We start from the raw sequence: 17,654 nt of genomic DNA on the forward strand, positions 1-17,654 counted from the left end.
TGTAGCGCCCGCGCTGTCACCCTTGCCAGGAGGTGTGTCAGTATCCTGACTGAGGTAGGCTGAGGTATGCTAATAACCTCAGACGTCAACAAGGGAATAAAAGAGCGATGAGTACTCTGCTGGAGAGACTCGAGGTACAGGTACCCGTGGTTTCTGAAGAGCCGTTGATCCTCTGTATCTGTTTTCGGATTCTGTTGTTAGCACTGGAGAAAATGCTGTTCTGGCACAACCAACCCGAGCCCTATCACCAGCACTCAACATCCAGCTATCTCCGGTAGGATTACAATTTTCGTTTTAGCTCTGAGCGCTGGTCGTTCATGTGCACTTAAAGCGCGTTGATGATAAAATAAATTGGGCTAAAGTTACTGAATTATTTAAGATTTCATAGCCAGGATAAATTGTACTAATTACTCTAATAATGGTACAGAAATTTTTATATTTGTTGTTGTTCACAAATGTGCCAGTTTTTTTTTGCGAAAGATAGCTTCTAAAACTATAGATTAATGTCGGTAAAACGATTGAATTATATCTCAGTTGTACTGTAGTACAGTGTACACACGGGTAGTTCGTTTGAGGTTGTTAGTGATTATCAGAAATGGACGAACGCTTGTCCCAACCTGTTTTATTTCTCGCTTTATGAGAGTTACAGTATGTTGAACTGTGTTTTTAAAACGCAGTTCGGCAGCCGATTTAATTCAAAAGGGTCTTTTGCTATTTTAAGACTGCCACCCAAGTTTTCATTTGTTTTATCGGTGTTTTACGTTCATCTAGTACCCAGAAAACACCTAAAATGAGTGAACTGTTTTCACAATTGTAAATTGAATCGTATGTCAGCTGCGAAAATCGTGTTACATTTTCCGTTCTTGTAATTAATATCTACTTATTATGATCGAGCGCACAAGGTATTTACGCCCCACTGGATTAATTAATTAATCTTTATTAATGAATGCTGACCTCTCCCTAGTGAATCAGACTTGCACTTCTCGCACGTTTCCATTTCTATCGTAAATTAACTGCTGATGATACATTAATAACTCACTTGAGCGTTTAAGTGGGTTTAAGTACGGAATATATCATAAGAACTAATTTATTTTAGTGAAAAATAACCTGCTATTACCAGGTCTAACAAGATCATCTAACGTATCCCTGTTCCAAAACTGCCGTTTAATTTACTTTTGTCGGTTCATAACAAATACACTTCTTTGGTTTTTGGGCTTTTCCACAAAATAAGGAAAATAAAATGACCCAGTTGATGAGACTCGGGAGGATCCGAACAAAACGAAAAATAAGATCGCTTGCAGAACATCTCCTCCAAATTCCAGAGCATTTCATTACAGATTTATAGATTTTTGCTTGCGGGCTTTTGTTTATTGTAAGGTAGTGCGGATTTCTAAAAAATAGGGTCAACCTAACTTTCCGGTTTTGACCATCCTAGATGGCAAGGTCAGGGGACAACCTAAGCACATAATGACAGGCTTGAAAACGTGGTGCCTGGGATCTTGAGCAACATTTCATCCGAATAATTGACAACATGACAACATGAAAGATGCTGTAAAACGACTTTCAATAGTGTTATTTCAAAGTACAGTACAAAGTTCTGTTTTCTCTGGGCTGCCAGTGGTGGGGTGTACCTACCTTACATTCGTGGGCTTTTTTGTTATTCTTTTAATTAGAGTTCATGGGTGATATTTTCTCTTTCCCCATTTTCATTCCGTCTTTGCCTCAGTGAAAGAGTGGGATGCGCCTCCAGGATTTTCCGACACCACGGACAGATAAGAAACTAGATGAAGGAATAACTTTCGGAAATTGAAACCTCTTTCTCTGTTTTGGAGAAAGCAGCTTAAACAATTAGTAGTGAATAAGACTGTTTTCGATCTGCGGCTTCTTTGTCCCCGCGATCGCAAAATATGTATTCTGGTTTCATTGTTTATTTCACTTCCAGCTGCGAATATTTATTTTTCAGTGATGTCCTGTCGTTACCGATCTTTAAACACGAGGACCATCAGCACGCCAGTGAAAACGCCTCCAAAATGATACCTTTCCAATACATCCTTTCTGCGGCCACGTCCCCGGCTGTAAAGTTACAGGATGAGACGCTCACTTATCTCAACCAAGGTAATGATGACCTTTTCCAGCCAGAGAGAAAACAGAGCCCTGGAGGCAGTAGGTGTTTTCAGGATTGTACAGTATGGTTTTTCCAAGCCCTAGTTTTATGAATTTGCTGTTGAGACACATCGAGTGTGCTACAGTAAGATCGTAGATCGTAGCTCTTCACTATCTCCGTGGAAGCTGTGTCTCTCCCAAAATGCATTTGTAGCCAACACCAGTTGAGAACTCTGGGTATGTTTAAGAAATGGCTACAAGTACAGAGTTTTAAGTTTATTGAGTAGGTCTGTACGCAGAGGACAGGAGTCTTTGACCACCTCACTTGTGTACACAGCCTCTGTTTTCCACAGGGGTGACACTGCTGACCACACAGCACTCTGCCATGAGCAGTGAGGGCCAGGCCCGAAGGGGTTCAGATTGCTGTCTCTTGTACTTGGCAAGCCGGAATAACCTGAATAGATTGTCCTTTCTGACCTTTCTGCACCAGTACTTTCATGTGCTGAAAGGGGAAGAGCTCCTCCTATCCCACTCTCACTGTTTTACTAGGTAAACAGTGAAAAAATAGAAACCTTTTTCCCCCCACAGAGTTGACCTATTATGTTTTTGCTCAGACATAGTAATTGTTAACCTCTAAGGCAGGGTTCAGAAAATATTCAGTAAGCAGGAGAATGTGTGTCAATATTTCAAGCCTGTTGTGCTCTGGTTGTGCTGTCTCGCCTCTGTGGTTTAATCTAGATTAAGAGCACTACACCAGGAATACAAATAATATCACAAATATTGTTACTTTTTAAGACACAATTAAAAATTAAAAAATGTCAAACACAATTCTGTTTTGTCATTTATACAGGTAATTATTAAAACATGTTTAGATTTAACATCTTGTATGATAAAAACAATGATTATTCACAAACTTTACTGATGTTTTTTTTTGGAGAAGCCCTTTTTTAATCAGCGAGATGTGCACATTTACCCCCATGTTCATGAACTGTTCATCTCTGTGCTTTGGCTATTTTAAAAGTGAAAACATTTTACTTCCTGAAGCATACTTTCCTGTTAAGCAGGGTTTTGAGAAATTAAAAAAATACCCATCCATCATAAACTACAGATCTGAAAATTCAACTGGGAAAGTTGCTTTCTTAAACTGTTCCTGTTTTCTTTTCCAAAGCCTTACTCCTGCACAGCAAAACTCAGACCTGAGTAGTACCACTGACTAAATGGATAGTTGTGCCTTTTTCTTTTGTGCTTATTTCATTTCTTGTCAAGTCACGCGCTGTAGCAGGATTAAGGATTAACGAACTCTCGTCCTGGACAGAGCCACAACTTTCCACATAAACTCTTAGTTCCTGGTATTCTGTGGCATCTGCTATTGTACTGTATATTTAACAAAACATTAAAATCCACGGGACTATGGCTCTCTAGAGTCAGAATTGGCAGCAATTGTCTGAAGTGTGAACTCTGCTCTCGTTTCTGTTTAGTTTTTCACTGTTAAAGAAAGTCTGTGGCATCATTTGCCTTGGGCAGTATTCATTAAAGCTGTGTGCAAGAAAATTAATCACCATTTCACAAGTACCCCAGCAGGCTTGAAAGCATACTAATAATAGTTAATATGAATTATTATTATAGTTATTACTATAATTATGAAGGCGTATACTTTTAATTTGTTTCCCTGCCTAATGCATTTGAAAGTTCACTGCAATATCTAAACAAAGAAGCAAACATAATTATTGACGTATGCACCACATAAGAAGTGAAATTAAGAAGAAAATCTGTTCAGGTTCACTACTTCTTTAATCAAGGTCCTTGAAAATTAAAGAGACTGAAGTGCTGGTGCAGGACAAGCTCCTCATCCAGGCGAGATGCACCTGTTCGTTCTTGCCTGCTCGAGAGCAAAGGGAGCCGTGTCTTCAGCACAGGGTGATTTGCTTCAATGAAATTTGATCTCACCAATGATTTCAAATGTCCATTTCTCAAATTTAATCAGGTCTGTTTTAATTTCTTAAAATGTAGGTCAATCCTATGAAATCCGTATGCTAAACAGAAAACTAGTGGAGTATACAGATATAAGCAGCAAATTTGTAAAGGTAGGTTAAAGGTTTTGTGTGTGTCTGTTTTGTTTAACTCTGTGTGATTTGGATTCAGTTCTTTTTTATCACTTCTATTGAGTTGTGTCTTGTTAACACTCAACAATAAGAGACAGCTACCACTCCCTCAGCTGGTAAAATGCTAACACACCTTTTATACTGTATATTTGACATACCATAGGAATACACAAATGTTGACCAATAACAATTGCACCATTTTTTCCATATTTATTTAAAAGTAAGGACGATTTATTGTATTTTATTATTACAGTGATTTAATATTATCATCACTTATTTTACCTAATATTTATTTTTTAAGTGTTTTAAGTACCCATTGTATTTTTTCTGTGTATTTCTTCCGTACGGAATCCAGGAGACTGGGTTATTGTCTTTTGAGGGAGAATAAAAAAAGACAATATCTCTGATGCTCACGGCTAATGTCTGAAGCAGAAATAGCACCCAGTAGAGCTTCTCTATGTACCCCACTTAAAATTTGCTCTAGTAAAACTTGGTTCCTTAGAAAGAATAAGAGAATAGAATAATATTATGTAATTTTGCTGCATGTGCTCATATATATAATATGCATCTTCCCAGAAGCATACTGTACGCAAACAATGACATCCTAGTGCAGAAGCAAGGCAAAATGTTTTTTTTTTTCCTTTTGTGACTGAGGGTCTTAGATTTGCACATCATTTGAATTATAGTCTCCACCCTTTTTCATCCCTGTAGGGCTGTAACATTCTTTTCTCTACTCTGTCTCATCCTTCACAGCTGCTGGGGAATTCTCTGTTGCTAGGCTATGAAGATATTGCTTGTCCCCGTGATGTTTAGACAGTCAGACTCTCAGGTCACCATGAACAGGTGGCACCTAGGCAAACAGATGACTAAATTAAGTGTTGAAAGCCAAAGAGGTTTAGAACAGCTATGAATGAATGTAAATGCTGGAAACTTAACAGGAAACATGGTTGTTAGTACTGTATACATATTCACATGCTCTTTATTTCTAGTGCATTTATTAAAAAAATCAATTAGTTGAATTGAGTTTGGTTTGGGTTTGTTTTTTTTACTATACCCTTAACACTCATAATTATTTTCCATTTCTGTATGTTTGATCTGTACCATTAAACAGGTTATTAGAATCCGGTTTCTTTTCCTTTATAATCGGTTAAAATGTTTAAAGATGGCTCAGCTCATATTTTCCGCTTCTAAGGTGACATTTTAAACAAGGCACAAAGATGAGATTGTCTCTCACAGGACGTTGTTTCAAGACATGTCCGTACTGTGTGTTATCAAACTGGTGGACTGCAATGTGTGGGCAGTGAATTGAGCATGTTCCTTGAGTGTGCCTATCGGTATAAAGATACAGTAGTATTTCACTGGTCATTGTCTAAACGCACACATTTTAGTCTATTCACAGGTATCTGTAGTATTCTTTACTACAGCAAACACATATTTTATGCTACAGATAGAGATATTTTGAGTTTCTGTCGGAATATTTTTTTCCTTGAAATATTCCGTGTCGGCAGACTCGGCTGCTGCAGCAGTCACGGCTCTTTGTGGGTTTAGTGGGAGCAGCAGTCTCGGGAAGGGGAGGCTCTGAGGGGCTCACTGCTCTGCCCTTGTTTTCAGAGCATCGTGCGGGTGGTGTTTCACGACCGGCGCCTGCAGTACACCGAGCACCAGCAGCTGGAGGGCTGGAGGTGGAACAGGCCGGGCGACAGGATCCTGGACATCGGTGAGCCCTCGCGCCGGACACTCTCGCCCCCCTGCTGTCCACTGCCCGAGCGGCAGAGTCCGGGGGCTCCCAGGGCCATCAGGCTTGATCGAAAGTCTGTCATGTACTTCCTGTTGCTGTGACAAGGTGGCTGGAAAAGAAATTGAGTTCAAACGGAGTACGCATCTGGCTGTGGCAATAGTGGTAACAATAATGGAAACTGTCTCCAAATCCGGAGCATTTTGAAACGTAACCGAGTTTACTAGGGGTTTTTACTTCAAAAGGAGGACAAGTAAGGTTTTATTAAAACGTGAGATGTAACATAAACTGATTGCCATTGTCATCTTCTAGATATCCCACTGTCTGTTGGGATTATGGAACCCAGAGCCAATCCACTTCAGCTGAACACCATTGAATTCATATGGGATCCTGCTAAGAGTGCCTCTGTATATATCCAGGTACAGCAGCACACGTGCTAGAAACACATTTCATAGAATGAACAATTTAAGAAAAGTAACACAGGTTATTTAATTACTCGGTTATCACATATCTGCAAACTGTTTTCTAATGAAGGGAATAGGCCACCAATTACTGTATGTTCTTGCATGCACTAAACTGTCAATACACAGTTTTCACTAAGACAATGGAAGTGCTTATTCATACCTTATATCAAAAGGGCTCCTTTTGTCTTTGTGAATGTCTGCATTATGTAGTAGAAGTATTTAATTTACCTTTTTAATAAAGAAATCAATTTCTTTAGGTCAGTGCACAGTTCTGGTTCTCATGGAAGAATATTTCTAACTACATCTGAGCTGTAGCTGATTTTTAACACACAGTAATTATCCATGCTCGTTCTCTGGCCTAGAGACCCAGACCCAGATAATTTACCTCCATTTAAAAAACGAGATATCTTGTGTTGGGTTGTCTCAATGCTTCGAATCTGACATCCCACTGCCGTTAAAATCCGACAGTGTCTTGTGGGACTGTTGTATTGCAGGTGCACTGCATCAGCACGGAGTTCACTCCGCGGAAACACGGGGGAGAGAAAGGGGTGCCTTTCCGTATCCAGATCGATACTTTCAAACAGAACGAGAACGGAGAATACACTGAGCACATCCACTCTGCCAGCTGTCAGGTCAAAGTCTTCAAGGTGAGCAAAGACTTCAGCATCCATTCAGAACTGCTGAGGGGTGTGCTAATTGAATTTACTGCGCACTTTAGATGCTACCCTGAGGATGATACCTGTGGGAATGTTGAAAACCTGTCCATGAAAAGTGAGGAGAAACTGTCCAGCTCGGGGAATGTTTATGCGATCTCTTACCGACGACTAGTTGATTAACATTAACTGATGCAACTTTGTTTGCTCAGTGTCTGAACTGTACACGACTGACAGAAACATAAAGGAAATGTGGTTCCATTTTTCTTCTTTACACATAGCCCAAAGGAGCTGACCGCAAGCAGAAGACGGATAGAGAAAAAATTGAAAAAAGGACTCCTCAGGACAGAGAAAAATATCAGCCTTCTTACGAAACAACTGTTCTTACAGAGGTGAGAGAATTCTGCAAATCTCTGTTTTGATGCCTGAAACCTTCATTACATATGCAGTAAAATAAATAAAGATTTCATTCATTGATCTGAACCAAATGAGATTATTATGTTGACTAGTAAGGCACAAATTTACCTGCCTCTGTTTGGCATCATGGTTACAACCCCTTATTTACAGTAGATTACACAGTGAAATGAATAGGCCTCCGGCTGTTAATTGTTGAGGACAGTGCCCTATGTGGCTGATGAGCCGATGAAGTGACAGAGAGAATGTGTTTTGTGTGATTGACAGTTCAAAGTGGAGTTACTTTTCCTTCTGAAGCTAGTTACCAGTCCCAGGTCTTCCCATCAGCCCTGCTGAAACAGTAACCTAAAACAACCGTCTGTAAGAAGGCCCAATGTCAGTGAGCACTCCTGAAAGCAAGGCAACTCGTCTTCATGGGGCCTATTTAACTGGTCGCGTAATCAGGTGTTTCCAGTTTAGCGAAACTAAACTAAAGTGTTCGGTGTTTGAGAAATCATACTGCAACAGAGGAATGTGTCCGTCTTGTTATTGTTGTGCTTTAGATGTTTGCACACCACTGGTCTCCCCTCTGAAAAATCCACCCAGTGCAAGAAACTGTTTTTTTTTTCTTTAGTGCTCACCATGGCCTGACATGCCTTGTGTCAACAGCACTAACAGCACCCCCTCCCCGGTCTTCAGTAGTTCTCCAACCACCTTTGGTCTCGGAGATGGGTATGTTCCACAGCTTTAATCTCCACGTTCAGTGTCAGGAATACTACCATTCTATCACGTGTCATCTTCTGTGTTGTTGCCACATTCGACAGCTGAGACATGACAGTTTGAACAGTCTCTTCTTCATTGGAGTTTTCAGTGTGCGAAAACAATAAAGCATGCAGTGTTTTTCTAGAGTCTGGTGAACACTGAAAAAGTTAGAGGTTCAGTGTTAGCCCTGGAGAAGCCAAGCCAAAAGCAGAATTCTATGTGTCTGCAGGGTTTAAAGCATTTTTTAAAAAGCTCCTGGTGACTGACAAGAAGTTGAAGAAACAAAGACCACTGTACAGAACAGTTACTGTTACCATTTTCCCTTTTGAATAGATTTTTTCCTTGTTGAAAGCTCTGAAACAAAAATGCATTTTGTGCCTTTTCAAAGATCGGCTTTTGAAAAAATCCACAGATGCAAAGGAGGGAATATATTCTTTTGACTCTGATGTGAGCTCTGCAATTGTGCTCATGTGCCTCTGGCAATACTGGATAAAATAAAACCATCAGAACTCTTTGGTTACCTGTCTCAATAGTGATTCTGTCCCAAGACGCAGCTCCAAGCAGTGGGTGTCTAGTTTGCACTGCCCTGTGCTTGACAGTGCTCTGAATCGGTAGGTACGGAGCTACTTACTCATTGACCTGTTCTTCTCTTTCCCATTCTGTGTAATTTTAGAAACTGCTCTCCAAACCAACAGGGGGACCCGCTTCTTCCCAGCTGCTCTGATGTAAGTACTGTGAAAGATGTGTTAATTTCGTGCTCTTTATTTTTTAGGAAAGTGTTTGAAGACACTGGTGCTCTGTTCATTTCAAGGCCTCTTATTTTTTTGCAATGTAGCACCTTCTCCAATCTTCCTCCATCCAAGACACACAGCAATGGCTGCATCGCCAAAGGTTTTCCCCTTTCTGCAGGCTCTTCTCTAACTTCTCAGGTAGGCAGGGGATCCATATTACCTGCTTATTACACCTGCATGTATTTGCACAAAAATGCTGGTTGCATTGACCAATGTAGCACAAGCTGAATAACATTCTAAATAGGAACAAGTAAATAGGTTTATTCCGTGCTGAAAAGAGAAGACAGAAAACACAACGTTTCCGCCGTGGAGCCTTCTTCAGGTCTGAGGGTCTGAGAGGCTCACACCTGAAGAAGGCTCCACGGCCGAAACGTTGTGTTTTCTGTCTTCTCTTTTCAGCATGGAATAAACCTATTACTTTTTTCCTTTGCAGCCTACGCATGCTGATGCAGCTACCCCCCTGAACTACTTTAACATACTAAATATCAAGCAAAGAGAAACACATTCAGTGCGCTGTAATTATTACCATGAACCATTGGCTCAAGACCTAGATTGTATTTTTTTAAAATTTAAATTGTTGTTTTTTCATGGCTAAATTCACATTTCATGATCACACATTCGGGAATTTCTAGTACAAAGGGTTATCAGATGCTGTAAATATCTCAGGTGCCGATTTACTAAAGATGTCAAAGGAAGACTTTGTCCAGATCTGTGGGCCGGCTGATGGGATTCGCCTCTTCAATGCAATCAAAGGAAGGTAGGTCCCACCTGGATCTGTGCTGAAAAAGTGTAGATAAGAAGGGACAGGGATTTTGTGAAGCATGTGTGTTCTAAAATGTTCACATACAAGAAGCGAATGAGAAAAAATAGCTGTTCACCACTATATGTATAGAGGACACAGGTGGAAAGTACACCAATTTGAAACCATGAACAGGAAGCACTTCTTTACTCAAGAATTTGTGGTGGTGTAGAACAAGTTTCACAGCCCTGTGGTAGAACTCGATACCCTTCTTTCAAGGGACAGCAGGATGAGATTCTTTAGGATCAATGAACTACTAACTACCATAAAGGCCAGATGGGCTGAATGTAACCTTTCTTATCTTCTATCTGCACTGCAGGCACAAGATATAGGGGATCTTTAATATCTTTATTATCTTTTTTTCAATTCCAATTTCTTTTATCGTTTCAATGTCATTTTCCCATCTAGGTGTATTCAGCCCCGCCTCACTGTGTATGTGTGCCAGGAACAGACCAGGAATCACCAGCAGTCCAAACCTGAGAGCAGTGACGGTAGGTATTGGTGATATTCCTGTGTCCTCCCCATCCACCTGTACTGCACTGGGAAACTGGAAACATCAGAGTGACATTCTGCTGATAGAGAATGGATAGAGAAGCACCTTCATATTCATACTTCATAATTAATTACAAAGCAGCTCACGTTTACTGGAGCGATTTGTGTTTCCTTAGTTATGTACCATGCGCTCAACAGTACAACAGTAGTGTCTCAACTGGAATTCAGACCCACATCCTTCCAGTTGTAAGTCCAGAACCCTGACCACTGCTCCACACAGCAGCCCTTTTTGGAGTCTTAACAATTATTATGGATCCCTCTCTTAATCTGAGGGACTTGTTTGTTACAAAGACAGTATGTTCTGTGTTCCTAGCACTGCTTACAGTAAGTTACTGTAATGTTTTGCTCCCCAGGAGCATCCAATAGTTTTGTCTTAAATATATTCTAAAATATATTCAGGTTTATGCTGCTAGTATCCTAAAAAGAAATAAACATAGTGAATATGGTTCACCTATTTTAGTCCAGTTCCTCTAGTTTCCAAAGGGTTTCATGCTGTGGTTCCCCTGGCATATATCTAAGGACTCCTCAAACCGTAAATCCCATCACAGAGGCCTGACTTACCTTGAAGTCCTTTTTCTAGCCATCCTTGTCTCCAGACGGCAAACTTGTGGAGCATTTTACACATTCAGACTCTGACATTCACTCTTTAAGCGCATTAGAAACTCAGAACGTATAGAGACGCAAGCAGTCAGTTCAGGGTAGTTTTGAAATGCTTATTTCCGGAAGGATCTCCGGACACCTCTCTAACTCTAAAAGCAGACTGCAGGTCATTGTGCTGTGTAAAGGTACATCCAAGCTTGTATACCTTTGAACGGAGCACAAACACACATTGCTGTTATCATTTACAGTATGCCAGGTTAGGAAAAATGACATATTCATAATGGATATCTTTGGAGACATCTCTGAAGTTCAGCTGTTAAATTTTCTACAGCAGAAATAATGACCAGCCACTGTCAGAGTTACAGGTGTCCTGTCTGCTTTCTTTATATAAAAAGACTATGTCTTACCAAGTTCTACACAACTGTACTGGAAATTTGTCATTTTATTAAAACATTTCACCATGGTCTAGCTTTTTTCTTTTATTTCATCTTTTCAAATATGTTCTGACTTATTGATGTTATCTTTGTTGGGGGCTTGAAGTGCTTTTAGACATTTGGCTATGGAATGCGTTACTTAAGGTTACATAGTTGCTGTCGAGTGTCATTGATAGGATGTTTTGTCTTTATTATAGTATACCATGCAATCTACCTGGAAGAGTTAACAGCAGGAGAACTGGCTGAAAAGATTGCCAGCTTGTACAATATTTTAACACACCAAATTGGACGGGTTTACAGGCAAGGACCTGCAGGTATTCATGTCCTGGTGTCTGATGAGGTAAGGGATACAAGCTCCTGATAAATGAAAAATAAAGTTAGGATACCTGTCATCACTAAACCCTGTGGTTTACACCTTAGTCGGGGGGGGGGGGTTCTTTAGTTAAGTCGATCTGCAGGTGTTAAATAAGGTGTACCTGAAAGGCTTTTTCAAGCTCTAAAAAGTCTACTTTTGAGGCTCAGTTTAAGAGTTCATTGATTTATAGGATTTCTTTTTATACTTTATGACCGTTAACATTATTTAAAACTAGTGACAATCAAGGATGCCCTTTAAGACTAGTTTAAAGTTATGGATAGAAATAAATGAGGTCTGTTAACACAATTAGTATGTATTGTGAAGGAAGCACGTTGTAGTAGAGATGTAATAGATCTTTTAGTCTTTGTGAACCAACAATGGATAGATATTCCTTTTCCAGCAGACGTTTTGTTTGCATGAATGGGAATAATATAAAAGTCGTGCACATTCCTTTGTTAATTTACCGAATAGCCCAATAATCTGACCCTGACGGCCAGTTCCTAGATTATCCTGTTACAGTCTTTGCTGGTGATAAAAAGCTATTAACAATAATCTACCTGAAACCTGAGGCCAGTCACCACAGCAATGACAGCCCATCAGCTTGACCAGAAAGCCAAACTTGTGCCAACGCACTGAAGTCCAAATGTTAAGATTAATGGCTTGGAAAATGGTGCATTAATTGTTCTTTAGCTAAACTCTGGAATGCTAAACCTATTTCCAATTCAGGGCAGTTTTTTTGAGATACAGCACGTGGCCCTGTTTGAAAAAACTAATAATGAACTGGGTCAGTAGCTTTAATGAAGTGCTTAGGTTACTGATTGACAGGATACGGTTTTATTTGAGTTTATTTGTTTTCAGGAATTCGTATTTTACTTTAAATCATGGGCCGTGCAAATAAGACTGCAGAAGAGAAGTGAACTTCACGCATCAACTGTTGCACCACAAGAAAAAACAGCCCCATTAACTGCACTGTCCAGGGTGTGCTTTGTTGTGGGAGGATTGAAATACTGACCTGATGTGTCGGTTGCTTTTTTTTCCTTTTCTTTCCATAGATGGTGCAGAACTTAACTGAAGAATCCTGCTTCATAATCGGCACAATAAAAGGTAGCGTCTCTTCCCCTCGTTTTTTAAATTTGAAAAAATGTGTTTGGAAGGACAATCTGTGTTGGGAGTGACAACAACCAACAATCATCTCTGCTTCTCTACCTTGTATTTCTTTTCACTTCTTGAAAAACGATAAATCTCTCGGGTAGGCCGGCACTCTTCCTTGTATTGGTCTTCTGCATCTCTCTTCCACCTCTCCTCCTCCTGTGCACCTACTGTACCCCTAGATCACTCCTGTCTCTGCAGGAGGCCCCAGGTCCGGCCCTGCTGGCTATGGGAGAGGCTGAGACAAAACTTGTATGTCTTGCTTCACCCAGCTAGTCTATAGGGTCACCTGCTTAATGCTTCACTGGGTAAGGCCTCAGTGGATTTGTGAATTGATAGGATTTAATTTAGTCATGAGGAACATTTCGAGATTGCTTTTTTAAGCCCTACTATTCTGATTCATGTGTCATTAAAATTAGATTAGGATTACATATGGAAAAATTGTATTTATTAATAAACATACTGCAAATATTTTTGTATCCCATTTCAGATGAAAACAATGATGGGTACCATATTATCCTGAAGTGAATACGAACGCATCTCTTTGGACCTTCAAGCTTCCTTTAGTCCAGCATACAGTATCTTAACAGAGACCAATTAAAACGTAGCATCTGTGTGCCGGAGAACAGTGAAAGGAATAAACCACAGATGGTTAATTTATAATATTTCTTTTGTTCTGTCTACAGTATATGCTATTACCTTTTTATCCTGCCGCCAACCACTAAAAACCAAAACATGCCAATATCAGTTTGAAGTCCTCAGCCATTTTAGTTTACACTTTACATACACAAAATTGTTGGGAGTAACAGTTTTAAATGTTCGTTTTATATTTTTGTATTGTTATTAGTAATACCAGTAGCGAGCCATACTGGCTTATTAAACAGCAAATGAGATGATGTGGTGATCGTGCTGAAAGGACAAGCAACGAATGAAACCGTTGATAGTTTTTATTAACCTAGGGGATGTGGAACAGAGCTTGTCAGTGAGCAGGAGATTGAGATAGAGATAGTGCATTACTCATACCCCTCATTAAAAAAAGAAACTTGATTTGCAGCAGTGCCATTGGCCCAGGTTTGGGGAATTTCTCTGCATGCCAGTTGGTTTTGGCGGTGTATTGCTTCATTAACCCTTACTATAAAACATGCGGCATGTAGTGTTTTGCTAAAGAGAGATCTTGGAACCCTGTACATCATGTGGCAGTTCGCAGAATCTTTTAAGGAAGTTATAAGAAAAAATGAACCTGTGCTTAGAAGAGCTGTTTGCCCTGGGGCAGGTATTGTACACCCCTTTTTTCTTTTCTTAGAACTAGCATGAGCTGCCCCACATCAAAAAAAGAGAGTGATAAAATATATTTTTTATCTAAATTAAATCTAATTTTAGTTGGATGAATACATTAAGAAACCTGGTGGTGCTGAAGTGAAGGTGTTTTTACACTGGATCTTCGAGGTGCAGGGTTATGTCAAGTTTTTTTTTTGTATTGACAAACTTTAAAGGTTATGAAACATATTAAAAAAAGAAGTAACCTAAATATCTTTTTTTTATTATTTATTTGACTCGAGTCTGTGTACTTGGGAGTAATGGACAATTTTTGTTTCATATCAGAGTTACACCATGATGGTATGGGAAATGAGAAAATGTTGATGCCAAATACTAACTTTATACAGCATATGAACAAAGCCGAAAGAGTGAGGTGTGGGCAAGGGAGTGTGACAGTGAGGCTGGAGCTCAGGACGTTGTATGCTATTTTCTGAGTCTGACAATCACCATATAATGTTTGAAGAATCTTTGTGTTTTTCATTTTCTCTCTGCCAGTGATGCATCGGTATTTCTCTTCTGTCCCCTTGTGTGTTTCACAAGTGCCACAATACTACGACATTACCCTTCTAACACCTTGATGCATTTTCTTTTTCTCTGAAACCGATTAATCAGTTACAGTTACAGTAGGTCTGTCTAAGTCTCTTGAAGAAACGTCATACTGCTCTGGAAACATTCGGGGTATTCTTAAGCTTTTCATTCTGTGTAAACCAAAAAGGAAATGTTTTGTATGTTTTTATATGAAAAAATATTTTATGGATTACCATTTTGATAGCTTTGTGTCATGATTTTTTATATGCTGAATTTTAAATCAGTTTGGTGCTACTCATATTGTTTTTAATTCCCAAGGGAAAGGTCTTGACTTCTCACATGCAGCTTTGTATATTTCTTAGTTTACTGTTACCTCTGTTAACCGTCTGACTTTTTGTATTAAACACCTTTCTTTGTGTGTATGGGGAGACAGTGTGTATGAAGTAGCTGAAAAGCAGTTTCAAGGTAGTTTTTTGTCTTTGAAATGTCCAAAAAAGAATTTTTGCACTGCATTGTAATCATCTAAGATATAGTGTCTACTAGTCTGTGTGATGGGCAACTCAATAAGTCAATAAAATGTACTTTTTTGTAACAAAGAAAACAAACCTTTTTTATTAATCCCAATAAAAACAGAGCACAGCTTTGAGGACTGCCACATTGTGGGAGAGCGCATTAGCATTGGTTATTCAACTTCTGCAGCTCAAATATGAACCAATGACAAGAAAATGCCAAAGGGGCTAAAAACCAAAGCTGTGTTTGTATATATAATAGACGGTGACAACAGCAGGGGTGGAGATGCCTTGAGGACAAGAAGAGACTGCAGTTCCCTTCTGACGTTACTGTATTTACACGTGTGTATATACTGTACAGAGGTCAGGAGAAATCTCTGCTACAAATCATTTCAGTCATTTTAGTCATTTTAAATGAGGCTAACTCAACTTTCACCAGAAGAGTGCAGATATGGCTTAATTAGGTTGTCTTCATAAATGGCTTTGACAACAGATCATAATGTTCACAGATGGCACAAAAGAGCAAACACAGCCCTGTAGCTCCAGGGAACACTCACAAATTAGTGCCAGGCAAAATCAGATCAGGCGTGACCAACACATAGGCAGCATACTGTACGTGTTTTCATGCTTTACTTTTAAAACATGATAACAGGGAGGACTTGTAGTTTATTACTGGTGTCTCCTTATAAATTCAAAACAATCAATTTCCGCCTAGCAGTTACATCTGCCTAATGACGTGACGCTTGCTGTCCAGGTTTATTTCTCACCTGTTGATTTCAGGATATTAATGATCTCAAAGAATCAGCACCAGCTATATTGCTTGTAATACTAGTTAAAAGCCCTTACTTTGCACCCTTTCAATGCATTTAGCAATCTGTGCCACCCCTCTGCTGGGTTTAGACAATTCTTACCTTTCAGAGATTCTGAGTATTAGACTTCAAATCTCCCCTTTATTGGATGAAGCAAGTAGAAAATGAATGGGTTGATGGGCTTCCATTTGAAACTCCGGGGTCTGTGTCTTCTATGCTCAAAAGAGCCCCTTTTTGTTTCAATTTACTGAAACGAAAGCCTTTATGTTGTGGGAAAATGCATTTTGTTTTCAACAAAAGCTCCATGTTGCAAAGAGCAAGCATATCCCGTTGGGTGGGTCCCTTCATACAGAAGGATTAGTAAGTGCTTCCATGAGAACATAAAGACAGGAAATACACCCACAGAAGCCATCTCCTTTGTCTCATCACGAAAAGCACCATGAAACTCACTGCGATTAGAAACAGATTGGAGAACACGAAGATTGCTTGTAAATTGTTTAAGTCTATACAAAATTACATATACAGTATATGCGTGCTTCCACCAGGTGCTCCCAGTGAACATCCATGACAACTTCACATTTTGAGGAGCAACTATAGCGAATGGCTCAATGAATATATAACGAGTGTTTCTGGCTCCAACCAGCATGGGATAATAGTGAGATACAGAATTAATAAGAATTGCTTACACTTATATAGCGCTTTTCTGGACACTCCACTCAAAGCGCTTTACAGGTAATGGGGATCCCCTCCACCACCACCACCAATCTGTAGCCCCACCTGGATGATGCGACGGCAGCCATAGTGCGCCAGAACGCTCCCCACACATCAGCTATCAGTGGGGAGGAGAGCAGAGTAATGAAGCCAATTCATAGAGGGGGATTATTAGGAGGCCATGATCGGTAAGGGCCAATGGGAAATTTGGCCAGGACACTGGGGTTACACCCCTACTCTTTTCGAGAAACGCCCTGGGATTTTTAATGACCACAGAGAGTCAGGACCTCGGTTTCACATCTCATCCGAAGGACGGTGCCTGTTTACAGTATAGTGTCCCCGTCACTATACTGGGGCATTAGGACCCACATGGACCACAGGGTGAGCGCCCCCTGCTGGCCCCACTAACACCTCTTCCAGCAGCAACCTTAGTTTTTCCCAGGAGGTCTCCCATCCGGGTACTGACCAGGCTCACACCTGCTGAGCTCCAGTGGGTTGCCAGTTGTGAGTTGCAGCGTGATATGGCTGCTGGCTGCTATTGTATTAAGATACAAAGACACAAAATTTAGGAAAGCACCTGACAAAACACAGAAAATGAAGTCAGCTGTAAGTGATGTTCACTACGTTGTTGACGAAACTTGTATACGGTATGCTGCAGAACTACTCTCAAAACAGTGTGAGTCATACCACGTGTGAAATTGTTTGGCAATACTGTGACTGCACTTCTTCCACCATGTTTATTACAAACATCGTGCTGCTTTTAATCTTTCCCTGGATTTTGACCTTGCTACCACAATCCATCTGAATAAAATGATCAGAGAAAGCACAACCTCAAAAGGTGACGTAAGGGGTGTTGTCCGCGGGAGAAAAGCATCAATTTAGCCAAGA

General features: G+C 40.0%; 1 protein-coding gene across 1 annotated transcript; it reads left to right on the forward strand.

Moving 5' to 3' along the window:
- Positions 1–102: 102 nt before the first annotated feature.
- tfcp2l1 (transcription factor CP2-like 1) lies at positions 103–15,342 on the forward strand. The gene is made up of 15 exons (XM_088606180.1): positions 103–274; positions 1,964–2,115; positions 4,114–4,187; positions 5,817–5,922; positions 6,253–6,359; positions 6,899–7,051; positions 7,339–7,449; positions 8,085–8,182; positions 8,886–8,937; positions 9,048–9,141; positions 9,670–9,760; positions 10,211–10,293; positions 11,586–11,728; positions 12,796–12,847; positions 13,383–15,342. The coding sequence occupies exons 1-15, from the start codon at positions 108–110 to the stop codon at positions 13,418–13,420; spliced, it is 1,521 nt and encodes a 506-aa protein (XP_088462306.1). The 5' UTR covers positions 103–107; the 3' UTR covers positions 13,421–15,342.
- The last annotated feature ends 2,312 nt before the right edge of the window (positions 15,343–17,654 follow it).

Source organism: Lepisosteus platostomus, chromosome 14 (assembly GCF_059453375.1).
Source record: "Lepisosteus platostomus isolate fLepPlt1 chromosome 14, fLepPlt1.hap1, whole genome shotgun sequence".
Lineage (NCBI taxonomy): Eukaryota > Metazoa > Chordata > Actinopteri > Semionotiformes > Lepisosteidae > Lepisosteus > Lepisosteus platostomus.

Bases quoted from the DNA above. Each gene is read 5' to 3' on its own strand.
- tfcp2l1 (XM_088606180.1), top strand. From the start codon at position 108: ATGAGTACTCTGCTGGAGAGACTCGAGGTACAGGTACCCGTGGTTTCT. The intron at 7,450-8,084 runs GTGAGAGAATTC...TTTTTTCTTTAG, and splicing joins AAACAACTGTTCTTACAGAG to TGCTCACCATGGCCTGACAT. The intron at 10,294-11,585 runs GTAGGTATTGGT...TCTTTATTATAG, and splicing joins CAAACCTGAGAGCAGTGACG to TATACCATGCAATCTACCTG.